We start from the raw sequence: 22,509 nt of genomic DNA on the forward strand, positions 1-22,509 counted from the left end.
ATTAAAATAAAATACAATTCTAATGTTCTAACTCAACAGGTTTCTCAAGTTATGTGGCACTTTGCACTACTTGAAAACACTTAAGACTTGGTCCTTCTCTTTACTTTCTTGCATACTGCTTGCTGCATCTGTGAGATTCTTGCTTCCCTTTCACATCACAACATTAAAAAAAACAACCCACCAAAGAAACCTATAGCCAGATATGGCAATCGGTGTAATAAGGCATGTAATTTTGTACCTGTAGGGCAGGGAGAGGTTACCTTCCCAGGAGAATCTAATCTGCCTATAATAACTATCCTTAGACAGTAAACAGTCAGGCATCCTGTAGCTTCATGACTGAGGTGCAATCTTAGACACACTTTCTTTCCAATGAACTCAATGGGACTGACTTCTGAGTAAACATACGTAGGATGGTGCTGTGGCTCTGAAAATTTCCTAAACAAAATAACTTTTTATTTATTTATATCCTGCCTTTCTCCCAGAAGGGACCCATGGCAGGTTTTAAAACAGCCTTTCTTGAATGCTGTCTATCCTGTTATACTCATATCCATTCATTGCAAGATGAGGCAATTGTGGTATTACATTTCACCAGTATGTGTGGGCCACCGTGTCATCTTACTTATGCCCAACTTAAAGCAGGGCAGACAAAAATACTCAGTCTTCCAGAAGCAGTCTTAATTTCCCTGCCTTGGTGTAGAGCTGTGGTTCCCAACCATTAGGGGCCCACGGACCACTGAGGCAAACACTGGAATTGTTGTGGACCACATGCAACCCCCTCCATCCCCACCACACAAAAAATACAATTCAATTTGGTAGCCCGTGGGGGAGCACTTGGCGAGACACTGGAAATAACACTGCGGAGGGTCCATTCTCCACCCTCTCTGGTAGTTCATGGGAAAGCATCTTGCTGGGTGAGCACTTCTCCACAGGCTACCAGAAAGGATGGAGAATGGACCCTCCCATGATGCTCGCACATCAGCAGGCACAGGAGAACACCTACAGCTGCAGCCTTCAGCTGCAGACACTTCAGTGGTCCATGGGGGAGTGCTCACTTGGCAAAACACTGGAAGTGATCAAAGGTGATCATCTTTTTTTCTTGAGACCTCATGGGCCACTTCTCAGGGTCTCTAGGACCATCTGTGGTCTCTGGACCACAGGTTGGGAACCCCTGGTGTAGAACAAGTGCGTGCTTGCATTTCTATCTATCTGAATGTGACACTGCTGCATGTAGAGAGAAAAGGACAAATATCTGTCTTAAAATAATGAAATTACTCAGGCATAACATTATTAACATTCAAGGGTGTGTACAGAGTCTTCCACTTGAAAGAATATCACCAGCTATTGAGGAAAGGGTGTAAATCTAATCTGTGACAAAATGCATGACAAAAGAAACACACTTGACTGGCTATCCACATATGAGTTTTCACATGGGCTGTTTTCAACATTAAATCATTGGGTTGGAAACATTATCCCTAAATTTTAAGAGTTTACATGTAATAATATAAATTATGACATTTAGAGGGATAGCCTAGTGCTTGTCGAAGTGAGGGTGATGAATTTCCACTTCGTATTGCTATATCTAATGCTTTCTATAGTGGTCGCTTCCATAGGCATAGTCAAAAATTTACATTGCACTTTTATTTGTAATGTCTTTGTTAACCACTCAGCCATGGTATCTGGTATTTGTGCTAAAAAAACAAAACTGCTTGGTCAAAGCTACCTGAATTCTGTGTTCATTTTTTTTCCTTTTGCATTACTTATTCTCCATCTGCTAATCAAAGGGACAAGAGACTATGTGGGATACTGAAGCCATGCCATGAAGATTATTGGTGCTCAAGGGCTCAGCCACCTCTCCCCCTGCAATCTAAGCCTTAGGTAAGCATAGGTGTTGGCATCCTTCAGTCTTGGAAGACTATATCACACTCTGAATGGTGGTTCTGGAACAGAGTGTCCTCTCCAGTGCGCGAAGCCTGGGTAAAGTAAATATGGAGGATAGACTGTTTTCCATGCAGCAAATCCTCCCTCTCCACATCGCTGAAATGGTCCAGTGGAAAGGCAGAAGCCAATACGGTTGGTTCCAGCGGCGTCACAGGAGTTGCCAGAACGTGACTGTGTTCAGCCATGAACTGCCTCAGGGACTCCGGCTCCGGATTTTGCCTCGAGGTTGTCTCCTGAAGCCTTTTCCATAACTGGATGTAGCCACAAGGCAGTGGAGGTTTGGGATCAGAGTTTTCCTTCTCTCAGATGAGCTGCCTTCCCAGGCTAAGGAGTCCCATCTACAAGTACAGCGGAACTGAGGGCCTATTCTTAACCCCCAGCCCCCAGGGGTAGGCATAGTCCTCAGACTTTCATGGTGCTCTCATCACCATATGAATCAACCTTTTACTGAATGTGGTCATTGGTCCTTTTAGCTGTGTATTGTCTTCACTGAGTAGAAGTAGCTCTCCAGGGTTTCTGATTGGGGGGGGGGGGGTTCCCAAGCCCTTGCTGGAAATGCCAGTAACTGAACCCAGGACTTGTTGCATGCAAAGTACAGGTCCAGCCTATTTATACATGGATTTTTTATACAGGGATTTGACTCAACACGAATGGCCCCCTGCAAATGAGAAAGAATGTGCTGATCTCTGGAAAAGGGGAAAAATACATCCTTTTAAAATCAGTTTTAAAAACTGAACAGTCCTTTAACAGCCTCCTTAATGGGGGGGGCAGCAGGCTAACAATCCATCAATCCTCCTCTCTCCTTCGGACCCCTCCCTTCCCCCAGCAGGTGAAAGAAATTTTGCATGTGATCATTTTGCATTGGTGAAGGGAGAGGCTGAGTGAAGTGCTGATGGATTGTCTTCTTAATGACTCTTATCTTAGAGTCAAAAGGTCAGCAAGGCTGTTTTTCAATCACTGGAGAAAAACAGATTGCATGATTTGAGCATTTTATACTAAAAGTGTTGTTCAGCAGCCTGAGCATTTTGGCTTTCATTTTAAAATGAAATCTTACGTAACGAATTAAGGAAACAAATTTTTACCCTTTAACTGCTTTGATAGTTGAAAAAAATTGATACTTTCTGAACTGTAAGAAAGACTATCAGCCACAATTTGAATGACATCCAAAACAAAATCTTACACCATACCTCTTGATTAACATTTGTGAAGATACATTGCAAACAGGTCTGAATTCTGCAACTGGCCAGTTGCCCCTCTCCCCTCAGCTCAGTAGTAATATACTGTAGTGATATGAACATTCCCATTCAAAGGTGTGCTGGGGTGTGTGGACATACACATACACAGCTATAAGAAAGCAGTACATTTGGGGTTGGATTTTGGAGCAGTCATTAGCATTCATGTTCAGGGTAACTTATCTAAATTAAAAGTCTTTCCTCTGACATTTTTTTCTGCAATACTTGTGGCCTAGTCCTATCCAACTTTTCAGAACTGATGCAGCTGCAATGCAGCTACAGGAGAATAAGTGTTCCCTGACCTTGAGGAAGCCTCAAGGTTACTGCCCCCCCCATACAGCACACACCCTGTTGGCATGGCTGCATCAGCACTGGAAAGTTGGATAAGATTGGGCTTTTGGAGGAAGTATCGTATTTGGTTTATACCTTGTGGATTGCACCTGCTGAACTTTGTACTTCCTGCAGGGTAGGGTAACACAAAACTCCTGGCTTTAAATCACATTGCTGCAAATTCTGGTGGCAGGTCAAAGAACTGCCCGTGTTTTCTGTTTGACTAACGCCTGACTTTTATCAGAGTTGTGTGTCTGAATGACTAGATTTTCTAGTTTTGTTGCTGTTTGATCGAGATGTTATTTCTCCAATGAACTTACCTTTTAAAAGATCTGCATTACCCATTTTCATAGAAATTTGCTTTTGGTAAAGGCCCACCTTTCCCTGCCCAGGAAAGCCAGAACATTTTCTATATTGTATTGACTACAATATCCAGGGTAGGCTTCTGCATAGCATTTGGGAATCACACAGCAGTAAAAGCTGTGTTACCATTAATTATTTATTTGTTTATTTATCTATACCCCGCCTTTCTCCCCGAAGGGCACCCAAGGCAGCTCACAATCAATAGATTAAAATACAATATAAAATACAGATAAAAGCATTATAAAACAATTAAAAACAAACAATATAAAATACACAGCAGTCAGCAATAAAATGCACAGTAAAATCATTGAATTAATAAAAGCATCCATTATAAGGTCTCAAAGGCTTTCCTAAATAAAAAAAGTCTTCAGGCCTCCTCGGAAAGTTAATAGTGAGGAGGCTATCCTCAATTCAAAGGGGACAGAGTTCCATATGTACTGTTAACATTTTAATTTCAGACAGATGTTATGGGAACTTTCCCTGAGGTTCCTTGATAGCTCTTCAGAGCTCTTCTTCTCTGAGAAGATGGCAAATATGTTTCCCTGAAAGACAGCTTGCTCACCACTATTGATCTTTTCTATGAATGATGGGAAGCCACAGGAATACGTAGTAGTGTGCCTGCACACTTGATGCACAGTTACATATGTATAAAATAGATGTAGAAAAGGTTTAGCAAAAACAGATAAATGGGTGTTTGCTGATCTTTAAAAGGGAAATACCAAAAGGGTCACTCCCAAATGTTGTCAGTTGGTCACATGAAATACATGAACGATTAAATATACTGGGGGATTTTTTTCCCTATGTACTCTTTCCTTCTTTCTTCGATTTCTAGATGCTTTTTAAAGGCAGGACAGTTGTATACCATGTTGGAACTGCATACTAAACATACAGTGAACTCTCAATTTAAGGGGTGTGTATGTGTGTGTGAGAGAGAAAGAATGCTAAAAGTTCATTAACCCATTTCTGCCCAGCCCACACATTTGATCCCTGTTGCACATATGCAACATTGGGCAAATGGATTTATGACGATGCAAAATCCCACAGGTGCAAAAAATAATTAGTTTTAAAGGAGAAGATAATTTCCAAAGTCTGTTAAAATTGGGGGTTCTCTGTAAATAATTCTTAATACTATCTAGTCTGTACAACCACCTGGGGTAAAAACTTCCTGGGAAGCTAGTGTTCCAACTGAAACAAATCATATCCTTAGCTGTACCCAGTAAAAGAAATTGAAAAGTATTTTTTTTTCTTTTAGTACATACCAGGACATCACCTCTCATGCCCATGTAATATGGGTACTGTTTAATGCTGAGACTGCAATACAGGAAGAAGAGAGGGCATGATGAATCAAGTAGATTTTACATGCCCAGTCAAGTATTTCACATGAACTTTCATTTGGTCATAATTGCCACAGAATCCACTATCAGATCTAGAACTTAAGATGCTTGGTTATTACCATGTGACACAATCCTTAGCAGTTTCTCCAGGAGCAATTACTTGCTCCTATTTTTAGTAAAGAGATCACTGAACAATTCCATCTTATTGAGAACCAGGCTTAAGCAGCTCCTATCCAGAACCTACAGTGGCAGGCTGGCCCCAACACCTGCCCCTACAAGTATGGCAGCAACCAGCACTTGCCTTCTGGTTTCCCTTCTGCCCAGCCTTGGTGAGGCACCTCAAGGGGAGGAAAAGACCACAGCATATTTGGAAATGGGCAAAAAGGTATCCTGGATAAAGACTTATGCAACATCCTGAATTCTTCCTTTTAACAGTATCAATTCTTAATTGATTTTTTATTTTATTGTCTTCTTTTTGTTTTTGTGAGCCATTTTGGGTGTTGTATTGCAGAAAGGTAAGATAGAGTGTTCTTAATCTTCAATGTCACCCAGTAAGTTTTTGCAAGAGAAAAATTACCTCTCTCACGCAGTTTTGCCTCTTTAATTCTTTTCCTAACTAATCTATTTTCACACTGTTTAATTTCAAAAAATTCCTTATATGTATGGCTTTTTTTCTCAGAATCATACCTTAGTCCCATATCTGATAGTCTTCTTATCATTCTTGAACTGACAGAAACACTAGTTGCATCCAGTTCACTTCTGATGACCTCAAATGAAATTCTTCCGTCCTTGAGACATAGCCTTTTGTTCTTTGGTCAATCAACAGATTTTGTGCACTTTTTTTCCCTTTTCCTGCTTTGGTTTCCAGTGACTTTGTTTCCTGATAACATAATCACAACTTTCGTACTCCAGCTGTCATCATTGTCCCACCTACTTGCCTTGGAATTTCAGTATAGGAAAGACCTGATTCTCGTAATGCAACCATCCTGTTTCTTTTTGTGGGTGTCCAATCAACTCTTTTCTTCAGTGCTATTGGGCTATCTACACTTTAAATTTCAAGGAATATTAAAAGTACGCTGTTGAAAGACTGTATTTTGGGGCAGAGGAATTGGGTTTGTTTTGCATTGTCCACTATGGTGTCGGTAGGAAACAGCATTGATATCGCACACCCAGGAAGGAAGAAAAGGATGAGAGAAACAGGGAGATATTCTAGGAAAGGAGTACTTTGTGTGGTGGAGCGGCAGTTGGGAAAAAGCAGTTAAAAGAGGCAGTTGGAATACTGGGAAAGAACAGTTTAAAAAGGGCAGCTGGAAAAGAATGTGGTGGAGAGAGACAGTGGCTCTGAAAAAAACTGCTGAGCAGATGGTTGGGAAGGGCTGAGGTACATGAGAAACATTCTTGAAGACCATCTGGAAAGTCTCACTGGGAAGCAAACCTCCTGTAGAAAATATCGTAATACTTACCTCACTATTCTAATGTTTACAGTAAAATTTTTAAGAAATTCTGCTGTGTTAATGTTTGATGGTGACCAAGCACTAACCTGACAAATTCAGTATTATAAATAGTGGCCATGCTAATGTTATCAAGCAACAAAAAGTGGGTTTCAGGATCCCTTTCGCATTTCCAATTGCACTTCACTTACACCAATAACTATCTTTCTTCTATAGAACTGACTTTCCCCAACTTGACACTTGATTGGTCCCCAACTTGACAGGTCCCCAGAACAAGCGCTGTGGTTGGTACTCACATTCTACTTCTTAACTGAATCAAACTTGTGTTTGCTTTTAGACTAAACTTTTTTGGTCCCGCAGATATTTGAATTCTGCTTTTGGTAATGAATTCAGCATTAAATTCTCTTTCAATTGGTATAAACATAACATTTCCTATAACCCTGCAAAGTTGGAAAACATGGAATTTTTAAAAAGTGTCCACAATTTTGGCCACCACTGTACTTCCATCCATAAAGACTGCAAAAGAAAATATACTGCAGACCACTTTTCAAGTTCATTCAACACCGTTTACTTTGTGGGTTCATATTCTTGAGGGAGAATCAAGCTTACCACTTTACATTCTTTTATTAATAACAGAACTTCTCCAGCAAAAAAAAGTTCTGTAAAATGTCAGTCCCTTCCCCAAATAAATGAAAACCTAGAAGCCCCAGCTTAAGTTTGCAGCATATCACAATGAAACATGGTTACTTAGATGCAAATCTCACTATGTTTAATGGGGCTTATTCCCAGGTAAGTGTGCAGCTTGAGTTCTATTAACATTAATGAACACATTAAGTGCAACTAACTGAAGTTTCATTACTTTCAACAAGATGTACTGTAGTTGTGACTAAGGCTCCAACCCTACACAATCACCTGGAAGTAAGTGCCACTGACTTAATTCAAAGTAGACAGACATAGGATTGCACTGTATTTTAGCTGGATTACTGGGGCCACTATTTCTGATGAAAGTTCCTTTTTTTTTAATGCTATGAAAAATGAAAGTGCATAACAGTTAAACATTTCTATTTCAAGGTCAAATGGAAAGTGCAGAGATAAAGTATTAAAATCAAACAAAAAATCATCCTTCCTCTGTTCTTAGTGTCCATACACCTAAGAAATATGAGTAATAATAAAAGTCTTCATAAAGTACTTTAAAAACTGAATAGCATAAACTAGATCATAGACAAATGTTTCACTTAATATAGACATTTCCCTTGTTTAGCCCCAAACGTCATAAGACAGAACATGTTTATATCTAAAACAGTTGAGTGAAATTACATTTGATTGGAAAAAATACATTAAAATATTATTGGAGAATTAAAAAAAAACAAAAAATACACAACTAGCAGCTCTGTTTTACTGCCTGGACAGACCGAACATGGCAAATTCTAGAATATAATCCACAGAAATTTACAAATTAAGTCTTAAAAAAGCATTTCAAAGTTTTGGTTTTAAATCTCACAGGCACTTACAGAATCTATTATATAAATAGGCACAAATTCCTTCAACTTTATTTGGGTAATTGCTAATCGGCAGTTGAATCAGTGTTAACATATCTTAGAAAAATGGGGGGAACAATGAAATTGAGAATCCCCACCTCCTGACTTGCCCTAATTTAGGTATACTATGCCCCTTTACAGTCTACTAAACACAGTATTAAAATGTAAGAGGCTGAGCATTCTTTTTACATACCTATGCTGCGATTATTAACAGCCGAAAGTACAAAGAAAATATATTAAAAGTAAAATTTCACTATAAGAATACAAGACTGCAAAGAGAATCCAAAACCTTTTGAGACATTTTTCTTCTCATCCAAAAAACAAGGCACTAAAGAGACGAAGGGTGCTGGAAAGACCAAAGTTTGACCTACTTTTCCTCCCATGCAACATTTGGGGGGGGGGATTTACCTCCATAAGATTTCTTAAAGCAGTTTAGTGAAGCATTCATCCATAATAACATTCCTACTCTGGTCAGTTGCCAAAATATCAGTGTCAGTCTAAAAGCTGCAGACATTCCTTAAAGATTAAGGATTAGGAAGAAGTGCTTCATAAAAATTAACCAGCAGTTCTTCTGCAGAAGATAGACCACTTTTGTGTTCCAGTGTATGTTTAGAACAGTTTTGTAACAACAAGAAAAGAGTTCTCATTACATACTTAATCTGAAGTCAGAAGCTTCTTTAAAGGTCTCTCTTGTCTTCGTACTGACACATGCATGCAGCTCTTTGACTATCAAGGTATGGCTTGCACCCCAAATGTATGACCGCATCAAACAATAGCTGAACTGTTGATTCACAAGCTACAAGGAGGAATAAAAACAAAACTATGATTCAGTTCAAAACTTAACTGGAAAATAAGGTATGAATGTCATTACAGAGAACAAAAATACTTGGATATCTCCCTTCATCCAAGATTATGTAGTTTACATGACACAAAGGCAGAAAAATTCAAGCTGTAATATTTATTAAATTAAAAAACAAATCCATACCTGCATTTGCTATTTCATCATCATAACCTTAAAGTAAACAAAAGTGCAACCATCTTGGGAACTGGGACTACTTATGAACAGCTAATAGTATGAACAGGTCATATGGTGTGTCTGAACTGTTCCGGCGATGGCTGCCAAATCTGGCGGCTCCATAGGCTCCTGAGACAACTGTGCATCAGTTACTACATGAATAAACTGCCTATGTCTGTGCTACTGCAATTCTGTGAGTTGGCAACCAACTCAGAACCAGCAGTAGGCCATCTGTTGCAGGTTGGTTATACTTTATACTGTGAAGATATACAACTAACCTGCGTGACAGCCATACACAACACTGATCAGATGGTATTTTTAACTCTGAACCAGTGCTATGCAGTAAAGGATATGTATGATCATGTCACATGCATGTCCTAGCTCCTTCCTTTGCTTTCATACAAATTTATTTAATCAAGAGAGGGGTAGTTAGCCCAAACTGAAAGCATGCATATCCTGCACCATGTTGGGCCAATTTGAGGTTAAAAATAATAGCTCATAGTGAGCTAGCCCATAGCAAAGTTATACAAAGGACAGTATAAAATTACTCCATGAGACAAAGCTTTCTATTTTGTTCAGACGGACCATGAGATTAGGTGGAAGAGACCTTATTGTATGCAGTATACTCATCAGCAAGCCATTCAAGACTTCACTGAGTCCAAGAGTACAAATATGCAGTACTTTCAAAGGTACTATGTATACATCCTGTAATACTTATATTATTGGCAACAGGAAAAAAAATCAAAAACGTACACATTTATTTGAAGGGCTTGGATTAATCTCTTCTGTCTGCTCAATAAATCTTTTCAGTTTCGTAGGTATTTTTATAAAGTATTGCCATCAGTTTTCAAAAGCAATGCAGTTTTAAGAGCATTTCCAAAGGAATCCTTCTTTCCCTTAAGGCAGGTGTCTCCAAACCGTGGCCCGGGGCCAGATGTGGCTCATGGCGAGCCTCTATCCAACCTGCGGCAAACATCTGGTCCCCTGCAAGCCTCTGGCTCATTTATCCAAATGTGACCGGAGCTGTGCTCCAGTTGAATCTGGAGGGTGATCTGAGGACAAGGGAGGTCAGGTGCCTCCCCTCAGAATGCCTTCTAAAGGCTAAAAGCATCACTTCCTGGTTTTCATGAATAACCCGTGAAGCTGTGTGAAGGCCTTAGGCTTTCTAATGTATTTATTTAAATTTTATTTATTTTTCTGGCGCTCTATACCATGCCAAATATTTGACGTGGCCTCTGGCTGAAAAATGGATCCTCAAGACCCCTGCCTTAAGGTACAACTGCCTCTCCCATTTCAATGGTTTAATAAAAATTGGTTTAAAATGAGATTTTACTATGGTCTGTGATCATTTAGAACTGAGTTTTCCTTAATAGCTGCTCACATATATGCCTCAAGCTTTGAATGCACAGAAAGATGGGAGAGAGAGCTAAGCTACACTGGTTTGAACCTTCTGGTTCAATTATCTATCCATGGATTTTCAATGTTTTTCTTCTCACAGCACATTGACCTCTATCGGTCCACTTCTTGCAATGTCACTTCTGGCTTCTAGGAGACTTTTCTAGGTTCTGAGGCTGTTTCTAGGGCAACTGTCTGTATTAACAAATTGTCCTTCTTCCAGCAGAGAAAGAGGTACAAACAATTCATTATTACAGACAGTTACCCGAGAAACAGAGTTGCAGAACCCAGAAGAATTTTTCAGCTATTTTTAACACTGTTCTTCAAGTTCCTGTGGCACACCTGAGAACCTTTTACAGTGCACCAGTATGCTGGGGCACAACTGTTGAAAATCGCTGGTCTAATGAAAACATAGTCCACATAAGGAACTCTTTCAATACCTTTCTTGGCTGTAGGAACTTACCTTGTACGTCCTCAGAGATTCCCAATGTCTTCTGTACATCTCTGCAGATCTTAGAAAGACAATATTGAAACTGCTCATCACAATCATTTTTTTTGCTGCCACAGGTATCATAACATCGGTCATGTTGATTGCAGCATTTTGTCATGGAGGGAATACCAATGTCAAACTGAGAAACAAAACAATTCAGGTTAGAATTGAATGGGAATACTTCCAAGTGAAGCTGTTATAAAAATCAATTGACTGCCAGCAGAAGGGAGAACAACTATTATTTTCTCCTGAAGGAAATTCAAATGAGAAAGGAATAGGCACTACAAATATAGCCTGGATACAAATTCCTTTCCAACCAGTACAGAAAACAAATTGTAGAATGGATCCGCATAAATTACTTTAACAACCATGGGGTTTACTCTAGTATTACACAGAACATTCTCTTCTGATTTTCTTATTAACTGAAACCGCGAATACAGGATCTGTGAATACGGCTGCCCCCCACCCTGTACAGTATAATTTGGCTTCCATTATTGTAGTTTACTTGCTTGAACCATCTAGGGTCCTTATGTTCAAATCAGGACGGTTCAAACCAGATGAATTTGCCATTTCAAGGTCCTTCAGGGAATTAATTCATTTTATATGGAAGCCAATGCACATGCAAATAAGTGTTTGCATAAGAAACAAGTTACCTGAACTCCAAAAAGAGGAGATCCGCATCCATTGGGCGGTGATGGTTTATAGCCATAGCGGGGAAGAGGCTTATATCCTGTAAAATATGAAGAGATTTGAATATTTAGAATTTCTCACACTTACATTTTGTGCCTTAAGGCTGCAAGTTCCATTGAGTTCAATATGACTTACTTCTGAGTAGACATGCTTAGGATCGTGCTGTATGACAGGAGAACCAAACAATATTAGCTAGAGTATATGCGTGTAGACTGGGTTATTTCTAATGACTTCAACAGAATAATTCAGTATAGTTATTACTATAAGTCCAACACCGACACATACAGAATACTGTATATGACTTTTTATGTGTTCAGGGTTAGAGAGGCAGCACCAGTCAGAGGCATACAATGGTTACAAGAAACATATTCGTGACCTTGCAAAGAGACAATGGCAAGGGAAGTAATAAATTAGTTAATGCAAGACTTCGATATCAGAACATGGGCAAAATGAAAACAGGATACAAGACACCAGTAAGAACGAAGCCAAGAAGACAGTTCGGTTTATCAATTAAGAACAAAGCATACACAGATAAGTTTTCCTGTCAACTCCCATCTTACATGTAGGCCCCTTTCTCAAAGCCTGACTTCAAAACACAGAAGCTTACTGAGGCTACCTCTCTCAGATGACAGTCACGGACAGGTCACAGCATATGTGCTAGGCTCATCTGAAAAGAATGGCTATTTAAGATACAAAGATGGCATTGAAGGTTAATAATTAAGGCACAAAAATCAGTACTCACCCACAACATCCAAGTATGAAAGATAACAAATTCACATAAATTCAGATTTCTGGGCAAAAAACATGCAGAATGCTTCAAAGGGAAGCTTTGGATATGACATCTTCATATTGGTTTAACAACCTTTCCTGTCCCCAGAGAACAATTTACATGTTGAGGTGGCAAGTAAAAATGGCCCCATTAGTTGTGTGTTCCCTAATATTACTTCTGCCTCTTAATTTTTATTGCTAATGATGATTTTGCAGCAGACTGTTTCAAATACGCTTTCTGAGGCCTGGAGATGTGGGATATAATTTATATTGTATAAATTATAAACAAACAAATCTTGGGAGCTGTGGTTTTGTGGAGGACTAGGGAACTTGTTTCTAGTAAGATCTTAAGTATTTGACTCCTTAAGATTTGGAATATTTTTAATGGTCCTGGTTGAAATGGTACCCAAGTCATTGTTTCTTTTAATCTGCATAACATGCCAAAGTCACAAGTGAACTAAAGGTCATTGGTACTGAAGTTATTTTTGAAACTGGTATAGTACAGTGATTATGAGCATGCACTACCAGCCAGGAAGTCTCTGGTTCAAATTTCAACTTGCTTGTGAGAACGATGACTAGTTTTGAAGCCCAATCCCATGCATATTGACTCAGAAATAAGTCCTACACAGTCCAATGAGAAAGTCTGCACAGAATTTCAGCTTCGGATAGGGTCCTTTCCTCTACTGCAGTGGTTCCCAACCTTTAGAAGCCTGCAGACTGAGGCAAAAAACTGGAATCATTGTGGACCACATGCAACTCCCCACCCGCAGCACATTAAAAATACAATTAAATTTGGTAGTCTATGAGGGAGCGCTCGGTGAGATATGATGCATTCTGGGACAATGCTAGGAGGAGTAAGGAATCTTTGCACGACCCAGAAGTGCATTTTCTGAGCTATTTTTAGCTTGGAAACTGTGCTGTTTGACTGTGTGGAAATAAGAAATGCAATTTTTGCACTTTTTTCCATTTTAAAGGCATTTAAATGGTTACCCCAGTATCCGTGAATTTTGGTATCCATGGGGGGTTCCGGAACCCCCCATGAATATTGAGATTGGAGTATAAGTTCCTTTGAGTTCAGTGGAGCTTACTCCAGCTAACCATGCATAAGATTGCAGCCTAAATTAATTTTACTAACAGCCCAATCCTAACTAAATCCCTGCATGGGGGAGTTTTGGCTGCTGGAGGTCTTCTTGGGGTAAGCCCCAGCAGTCACTATGGGTTAACTTGGATCTGTGTCAGCTTAGTTTCTGGCACAAGACTAAGGCCCAAATCCTAACCAACTTTCCAGCATTGGCATAGCTGTGCCAATGGGACATGTGCTGCATCCTGCAGTTGGGTGGCACTCATGGAGGCCTCCTCAAAGTAAGGGAATGTTTGTTCCCTTACCTCAGAGCTGCATTGATCTTATGTCGGTGCTAGAAAGTGGGTTAGGATTGCGCCCTGAGTTGACCCAAGAAGGCAGATCAGACCCAGGAAGGAGGTCAGGATTCAGCATGCACCACTGCCACCAAACTGCCCCCTCCCAGGCCTGATCTGCCCCTTCTGTCAAGCCCCTCCCCTGACCCTTTCCACCCCGTTCAGCCTTACCTATTCTGGCCATCCACCTGCACAATAAAGACCGCTATGTCCTCCCTGCCAGTGTGTGTCAGCAGAAGCTGCTTTCAGACCGCTATAAAGCAGGTTCTGCTGCTGCAACATGTGGTATGCTGGTGCCCAGACGGCATAGGATTGGGCCATAAGATATTTCAAATAATGTTGGAGATAATTTTTTTCACTACGTTATCCAAAAAGCATCTTCTCAAGCTTTGTGACCACAAAGGACCTTGAGTATGAGGAATCCCAATGAAATTCAAAGGATTAAATTAAATGTTAAGAACTGGGCTCCAACTTTTGACTCCTGATGGTTATCAAACCTTTGACTCCTGATGAAGGAAAAATGGATTACCTTTCACATTAATTTCCAAAGATTCTAATCCGCTTAAGAAAACCAGAAACCGCACGCACACACAGTCCATTAATGCCTTTCTGTAATAAGATCTCTGGCACTCTTTCAGGATGACATCTGATAAAATCACAAGTTTATGTACAAAGAGAACTTTGAGGTAATGATGAAATAGATCATGGTCCAAACAATAACTATACAGTTTAATTAGGCAATGAAGAGCCAAACCCAACATTATCAGCATTTTGCAAAGTCCTACTGTTATGTCCTAAATGAGTGCTTACAGATGCATTCTCAAGTATCTGAAGTTTTGAGGTCCAGCCATCATAAACATGACAACCATTATTTGGATCTAGAAAATAATTATGGCCATTTCCAATTACACACAATAAACACTTTTTGATTTGCATCAGTTTTGTCTACAAGAGAGCTCTTCAGGTAGCAGCAGTCATGGGGGAGGGGGTCCCTTATCGTTGTCCTGACTAGGTACAAATCAGACCCTGGATCAATTTAGCTTCAATAAGGTCACTGCATCTTCATGTGCACCTTCAGACCATGCCCTGATGTTTAGATCTGAAATATGTTTCAACAAAATACCTGTCTGAGAGCCCAAGCCAATGCATGTCTACTCAGAAGTAAGTCCCATCAGAGTCCATGGGGCTTAGTCCCAGGAAAGTGTGGGTAGGGGTGCAGCCTGACAGCCCAGTCCTATGCATGTCTACTCAGAAGCAAGTCCCATGAGAGTGAAAGGGGCTTACTCCCAGGAGAGTGCGGACAGGCTCGGGCTGTGAGGTTGCAGGCCTGCGCACACTTCCCTGGGAGTCCGGCCCCCCTCCCAGCTCACCGGGGCTTCCCCGAGCAGACGCGCGTGGCGCTGGGCCACCCAGAGGGCCTGCCGCGGAGGTTACCGTCGCTGCACTTGTACTGGCAGAGGCCGTCCTCGCCGCCCAGCAGGTCGAGGGCCGCGTTCAGGTAGGTGTCGATCTTGTGCACGCCGTTGCGGATGGTCTTCAGCGTCATCCTCCAGTCGGGCGTCTGCGGCTCCTGGCCGCGGCCAGGCTGCGGCAGCGTCCCCAGCAGGCTGCAAGCCGCCAGCAGCCAGCGGAGGGCCCGGCTCATCGTCAGCGCGGACGGAGACTGCGGCAGCCAGCGCGGGGCTCAGCTAGACCCGCTCCATGCCAGCAGCTGCCTCTCGCCTGGAGCGCGTGGCGGCGCGTCCGGGGGCTCCCACCGTCTCAGCCCAGGCGCCCGCCCCGTGCCCGACGTCAGGGCGCTGGGAAGGAGGGAGGCGCCGCGCCGCGCCTCGGGAGGATGGCTGGGAGTCAGCGGGCGGCGCCTGGCGCTCTCCGCCTTCAGGAAGCAGGCGCTTCCCTGGGCTCAGCCTGAGCACCCCCCGCCGGATGCAGCAGGGACCTGCGGTGCGAGCGTGGCAGGTGAGGCTGAACCACCCCGTCTAGTCCAGGGGAAAGCACTGCAGCCGCCCTGCCTGCTTACTCTGGAGGAGGCTCTCCTTACACCAGCTTTCTCAGGTGTAAGGAGAGCCTCCTCAGGTGTAAGCAGGCAGGGCAGCTCCATGGACTACAGTGGGGTAAGAACATAAGAGCAGCCCCACTGGATCTAGTCCAGCTTCCTGTATCTCACAGCAGCCCCACCAAATGCCCCAGGGATTGGTCCTGCCTCACCTGCCACACCCACACCGCTCATCCCTGGGATGCGGTGCATGCTCCATTGGCACAGCTGCACTGGCACTGGAAAACTGGATAGAATTGGGCCCTTAGTGGGTGTCAACAGCACGTCCTTGCTGGGTGGCACTCCCTTCCCCATTCTCACACTCCCACTGTGGGCCCAATGCCAGCCACTCAATCTCTGAGCAGAGAGCGAAAGAACTAGCAAGAGAGCAGAGGCTGGGGCTCCTTGAAAGCTGCCACCCCACTTTCTGTCAGGGTAAAAGGGCAAGAAGAAGCAGCAGCGCCAGGGAGAGCACTTCTGAGCATGGCACTGCCAAGAGGATGAGTGCTCTGGGCAGCACTGGATAGTTGCAGTGGAGAGGAGAGGTGGCAGGAGCTGCTGCCTGCACTCTCTCCCTTTGAACAGTGTGGCACAGGGTGGGGGAACTAGCTTAGTACTGGATCTGTGGTACTGTACTTGGGATAATACCCCCCCCCCAGCACACCCAGTCCAAGGTTAGTAGCCTGCCTTCCTTGCTAGGGAATGCTGTTGTGAAAATCTTGTTTCACCATTAACTTTGGGGATGTTGGGAGATAGAGAAGGCAGCAAGCTACTTAAGAACAACACAATGAATATATAGATTCAAACGTTTATTGAGGCAAATGAACATACACGTAGATATGGATAAGCAAGAAATTTGAAGAACTTTAGCACTCGAAAGGTAAGTTTTTAACCAAATCACAGAATAAACCAGGCATTTTCAACCACTGTGCCATGGCACACTGGTGTGCCATGGATAGTCTTGCACGTGTGCCACAGGAGTTTGAGGGAAGATCATTTGTTAGTAGGGCCACTGTGGGATGCAAGCCCCTGCTGTCAGGGTGGTGTGCCTTGTCATTTGTCAAAAAACTGATGGTGTGCCTTAACAATTTTAGTGCCTTGCCAGTGTGCCATGAGATGGAAAAGGTTGAAAATCACTGGAATAAACACTCTGGTCACTGAAATAAGCATCTTATACTTAAGCCAGCCATTTTCAACCTTTTTCATCTTATGGCACACTGGCAAGGTGCTAAAATGGTTGAGGCACACCATCGGTTTTTTGACAATTAAGGCACACTGTGCTGCTGCTGCTGGGGGGCTCACATCTCCCAATGGTCCTACTAACAAATGACCCTCCCCCAAACTCTCACGGCACACCTGTGGACCATTCGTGGCACACTGGTTGAAAATTGCTGACCTAAGCCCTCTGCAATGCCAAGTCAAGATGACTCAGCTTCAGTTGAAAGCTCTTCTACCTTCAGATGACTTCCCTCACTGTCAGCCTCTCTTCTTTGCTGTACTGCCTCAGCAGAGGGAGCAGGCCCCTTTTATAGAGGCTGAACCTCTGCACATGGCCCTCTAAAAGCTGAAAGTTCTGTCAGGTCCACTTTCTTGCTTTAACCCTTTCTGGGGTGTTTACCCCCTTTGTCATTTTCCTTATGAGAACATTCTGAGGTAAACCTTTATTCCTATACTTTTTTAAAATAAAACCTTTTCATGACAACTAGAGGTTCCAAGGTTTTAGTTAAGTCAAGGGACTAATTTTGGTGGGAAAACCTCTTACCACTTACCACTTGAGAAACATTTTCTCAACAATGCCATAGCCAAATGTGCAGTGAGCTAGCCACCACTGGCTTGGCACTCCCCTCCAGAGTACTGCCTGTGCTGCTATTGCTGGATCTCCTGCTTCCTGGCTTTTCATAAGGCAGGGGCCAGGGAGCAGAGAAAAGCAGGGACCTGGAGGATGCTCCAGCTCACCTATCGGTTCCTGCACCTGCCATTCTGTTCCCTAATTTCTGCCTTTTTAGTCCCTGAGGAGGAATGCTGACACCACCATCATGATGGAGAAGGGCAAGAAGAATAAACACGACGCCACTATTATTCCATCTAACCCAGTGTTTCTACTGGAACCATTTTTAATTGGATATACTGGAACCACCTGCATGTAAAGCACCTACTCTGCTGTTAAGCGGTGATAAAGTCCCTTGGGAAGTTTGTTTACCTGAGGCAGACAAAGAAGTTTCTTTTCCACTGCACACTGGGGAGTTAAGCATTTTTAGACACTGTTGATCATCTGGGAATTTGGAGTGGGATGTCACATGTCTCTTTTCACCCTGTCCCACCTCCACCTCACCCTTTGGCCAATGCAGCTGCCCCGATCCTGCAACATCTCCCAGCTGCCCACCAGCCAATTTCCCACCACATCCCTGCCACAGCACCTTCAGCACAGAGGCTGCACCCCCATGAAGTGATCCAGAGGATGGAGGTCCAGGGGCGACAAATGATGCAGTACCCAACGTATGTCAATAAGCAGCTGCAAGTGATTTCTGGGGGTGGGGGGAAGGAACCACCTGGACCCTGTTGCAGAAGTAACTAGATAGCTAGAAGTCTGCATTTGATCAGCAGTAGCTGAAATCTAACTACTCATTAGACTTCTATTACACCCTCCTTCTGAGAAGCTCAAGGTTGTTTTTATGGCTCTTCATTTTTCCTCCCCGCAATTCTGTTAGATGGTTTGGGCTGAGAACTGGTGACTTGCCCAAGATCACCCAGTGAGCTTTGTGAGGATTTGAACCTTGCGTCTTCAGGGCTATTTTCTGATACATCATGCTATGTTGGCTCTCTAGGGTCAGAAGACAAAATTCCCACAAGAGATTCAGGACAGATGAAAACTTCTTTCCACGGCACATAAATGATGGAATCCACTGCCACAAGATATGGTGATGGTTGTTAGCCTAGACGCCTTTAAAAGAAAATTAGACAAATTCCTAGAGGACAAGTTTATCAATAGCTACTAGTTGTCATGGCTACATGCTATCTGCAGAGTTGGAGTCAGCATGCCTCTGAAAGCAAGTTGCTGGGAAGCAACAGCAAGTAAGGGTTTCTGGGCTTCCTTGAGGCATCTGATTAGCTACTGTTGGAAACAGGATACTTAACAAGATGGACCTTTGGTCTGATCCAGCAGGGCTCTTCTTATTTTCAGAAGAAATTATCATGGGGTGGGTGGGTGGGGGGAGGATAATGGGAATTGTTTCTGTAACATGAGACTGAAGGGCATCTGGGCCTAAAAGCAGCAGAAGCATTCTGCTCCCTTAGTTGTGTTAATTTTGACAGAGGTGAACAACTTAAGCCAACAGAAACAGTGCCTGATAGAACCCTCCTTTCCATTATCAAACATAGCCTTGTTCAGCTTTGGTAGGTTGCTATTTGTTAAAATGCCAGCCCCTGCCCTGTTGAATGGCTGCATTATATTGGCTTAGTGCAGTTCCCTGGTTTTGAAAACTACACATTAAGATGGCCGTTGCTAATATTTTTCATCCATTGTAGGAACCAGTGCTAATAACATCTATCTTAATTAGGCCACATCTAGGAGAAGTTTAAAAACAAAACAAAGAAGCTACAGGTGTAACAGAAGTGATTACCATTTAGAAATGTGCTATTTTTAGATGCATAGGCATTTACAGGACAGTTCAGTTTTATGCATCTAATGATGCAGTTTTACTCTTTCTCTCCTTTACCAGCAAGCCTTTTTCTCCTAAACTCTGACCCATTCTCCTGTAATTCTGTGCATACACACCTGCTCAGGCACTGGTTGAGGCATAGCGAGCATCTGTACATGTAGCAGAGACTGTCTAAGGGTGGGCCAAGAGCAGCGAAGCCACACTTGCCTTTGTTCTCTATTGTGAAGTATCATGCTCAGGCAGAGTTCAGGGGAAAGGTTGACAGGCTACAATGACAGGGGTAATACAGAATGAAGGGTGCTATGCCATTAGGCTAAATCAGTAGGGCAAAAGCTTAATAGGGGAAAATGCTTAAAGTTTAAAAAGCCCTAAAAAAAACCACTCCATTGTCTCTTAAGGAAAAGGCCTGAAAATTGCAAGCTGACAGCTCTGCTAAGAATTGGCATAATGTCAAGGTTGCTCAAGGCATCTACCTTGATAAAATTCAGATCTTGAACATAGGGAGGATGGGATACAAGGAAACTCCCATCAACAGGCTCTCTGTTTGCAAAGCACACTAAAGACAGATAACAAGGAAAACAATGCCCATCTTAGAAAAACAGTTTGCAGTTTTAAAATCATTATTCTTTCAGGCTTTTAGAGCAAAGGGCAGTATTACATGCATACAAATACTAGGAGAGTTATTTCAGCAGGTATTTACACAAAATTTCATAGAAGTGCCAAAGAGATCATCATGTCTGCTTGCCTGTCAATTATTCTCCAATGCTTAGAATAATTTTTGTCTTTAAAGTGTAACCAACATGTATGGACATATAGTAGTTATCACAATAAGTTTTAATTGCTTGATTTCATTAAAAAGGGTTTAATAAATTATAGAAGCACATAGAATAGTGGAAGCCATTTCAAGAAAATCACAGTTTGGTTCTAACAGGCCTTTCCAGCTAAAAATCAAAACAAGACAAGATTGCTTAGCCCCGGTCTACCCAGAAGGCCCAGGTGGGAGCCCAGGTCTACCTGCCATCTGTTTTCTCTAAGGGTGATTGGATGCTATCCAGAAGCCCACAAGCAGGGCTTGAAGAGGACAGGCTGGCCTTTGATCCTAGCACCATGCTATGCTGCCTCTGAATATGGAGGCTCTAGTGTGGTAAGCACCACAAAGTCTAAAATAAGAATTGCCTTCCTGAATTGGGCCAAAAGATCAGTCTGATCCAGGATCCTGTTGACCAGATGCTTCCAAGAAGCCTACAAAAGCCCTCTGGCCAGGACAAGTACTTCTCTCCCCTCAAGGTTCTTTGACCATATAAGGCTAGCTCCTTATAAGGCATTATGATGCTAGACAATGGGGGTATTGTTGAACAATTCCACCACAGCAGACAAATAGGAGAGGCAGAGGAGATAACTCATCTCCAACTCAGCTTTCATTAGTGATAGGTGGAGAGATTCAGCTGTGCTTGAAATTTACTTCCAAACTTGTGTTATTGATCTTAAAGCTTAGGTTTAGGCTTTTATTTACTATAATTTATACCATTAATCCTAGGTTTAGGTTTTTAGTCTTTATACTATTAGTTTTTCCCTTGTTATTTGTACTCTTAGAATTATGCTACATTTAAGTCTTCTGATACATTGTGCAGGCAGAGCAGTTTATCAGGTACTGTAATATTCTTTGCTGGGAGGGTGGGCAAATTTATGTGTTCATGGAGACATGGTGTATTGTCTGTCGCTTGCAGGCTTTGTGCCATGAAGAAGAACTGCATGCAAAACGTGATGGGGATACTTCAGAGCCAAGTCCAGGGTCTGACTGTTGCCAGAGGAAGCCCAGGCTACAACTTACAAGAGCTGAAACCAAACAGTTGCTGCCATTCAGGGTTAAGAAGTCTCACAGCCACTGTGACCTCAGGCAATTCTAAGTGTGTGGGGGGCCCTCCCAGATGCCCTGACTTACTCTAGAGCAGGCACCTCATGCCCAGGGTGAGGAGGCTTCCCTGCCCTTGAAGGGGGCAAAGAAGGTTGACTCACCCCAACCAGCCAGAGGTGGCTGGTAGGGCAAACAAGGAACACTGCAGGAAACAAGCCAGGAACAGGAAAGGCCTTTTCTGCCCCACCTGGAGGAAGGGGAGGGGCCAAAAGGGGGCAGGCTTGCTCCATAAAACAGGGAGGCCAGGGATGAGAGGCAGTCAGTGTGAAGCAGGGAGCTGTGAGGTAAACAGCTCCTGTTCCTAGGCCAGGTTTGGTAGCTCTGCTAGGGAGGAGGATGACAAGGGTGCTGGAACCCCCTCCCCCTTCAGCCATTCTGAGGCCTCCCTGGGGGTGGAACAAGCCTCCTCCAGGGCAGGGACTCTACACCAAGGCAGTTCGTGCAGTGGCGAAGACCCAAGCTGCTTGCTTTGAGCAACAAGGACTCCAAAGCCAGGATATACCATGGGAGGGATGTAAACGAAAGACCAACCCAAAGCAAATAACCGAGAGTCAGCATCCTGATTTGGAAATAGCTCTCCTGGATCCTCCTCCAGGCCATTTGATCCAGCGCTGCTGTTCAGGACAAAGTCTCACAGTCACTGCTGTCCCAGGCAATTCTAAGTCAATTAATCCTGTAGTGGTGAAGACACAAGCCCCTTGCTTTAAGCAACAAGGACTCCAAAGCCAGGATATACCATGGGAGGGACATAAACAAAAGACTAGCCCACAGCAAATAACCCAAAGCCAGCATCCTGGTCTGGAAGTAGGTCTTCTGGATCCTTCTTCTCCAAGATATTTTATCCGCCGCACATGCCTAAAAAATGATTCTTACAATGGAGCTTACAGAAGCAGATGAAAGATAATCTTCAAATTCCTCCTCATTATTCTCTAGCTGCTCA

At 42.9% G+C, this 22,509-nt stretch overlaps 1 protein-coding gene across 1 annotated transcript; it reads right to left on the minus strand.

The window, feature by feature from the left end:
- Positions 1-7,192: 7,192 nt before the first annotated feature.
- PLA2G12A (phospholipase A2 group XIIA) lies at positions 7,193-15,761 on the minus strand. Its single transcript, XM_066632070.1, has 4 exons — positions 15,395-15,761; positions 11,740-11,816; positions 11,060-11,225; positions 7,193-8,982 (listed from the first exon to the last, which is right to left on the minus strand). The coding sequence occupies exons 1-4, from the start codon at positions 15,603-15,605 to the stop codon at positions 8,864-8,866; spliced, it is 573 nt and encodes a 190-aa protein (XP_066488167.1). The 5' UTR covers positions 15,606-15,761; the 3' UTR covers positions 7,193-8,863.
- Between the last annotated feature and the right edge of the window lie 6,748 nt (positions 15,762-22,509).

The sequence above is a fragment of the Tiliqua scincoides genome, chromosome 6 (genome assembly GCF_035046505.1).
Source record: "Tiliqua scincoides isolate rTilSci1 chromosome 6, rTilSci1.hap2, whole genome shotgun sequence".
NCBI lineage: Eukaryota > Metazoa > Chordata > Lepidosauria > Squamata > Scincidae > Tiliqua > Tiliqua scincoides.

Bases quoted from the DNA above. Each gene is read 5' to 3' on its own strand.
- PLA2G12A (XM_066632070.1), bottom strand. From the start codon at position 15,605: ATGAGCCGGGCCCTCCGCTGGCTGCTGGCGGCTTGCAGCCTGCTGGGG. The intron at 11,817-15,394 runs GTAACCTCCGCG...CATATTTTACAG, and splicing joins CCAGTACAAGTGCAGCGACG to GATATAAGCCTCTTCCCCGC. The intron at 8,983-11,059 runs GTAAGTTCCTAC...TCCTCCTTGTAG, and splicing joins AATCTCTGAGGACGTACAAG to CTTGTGAATCAACAGTTCAG.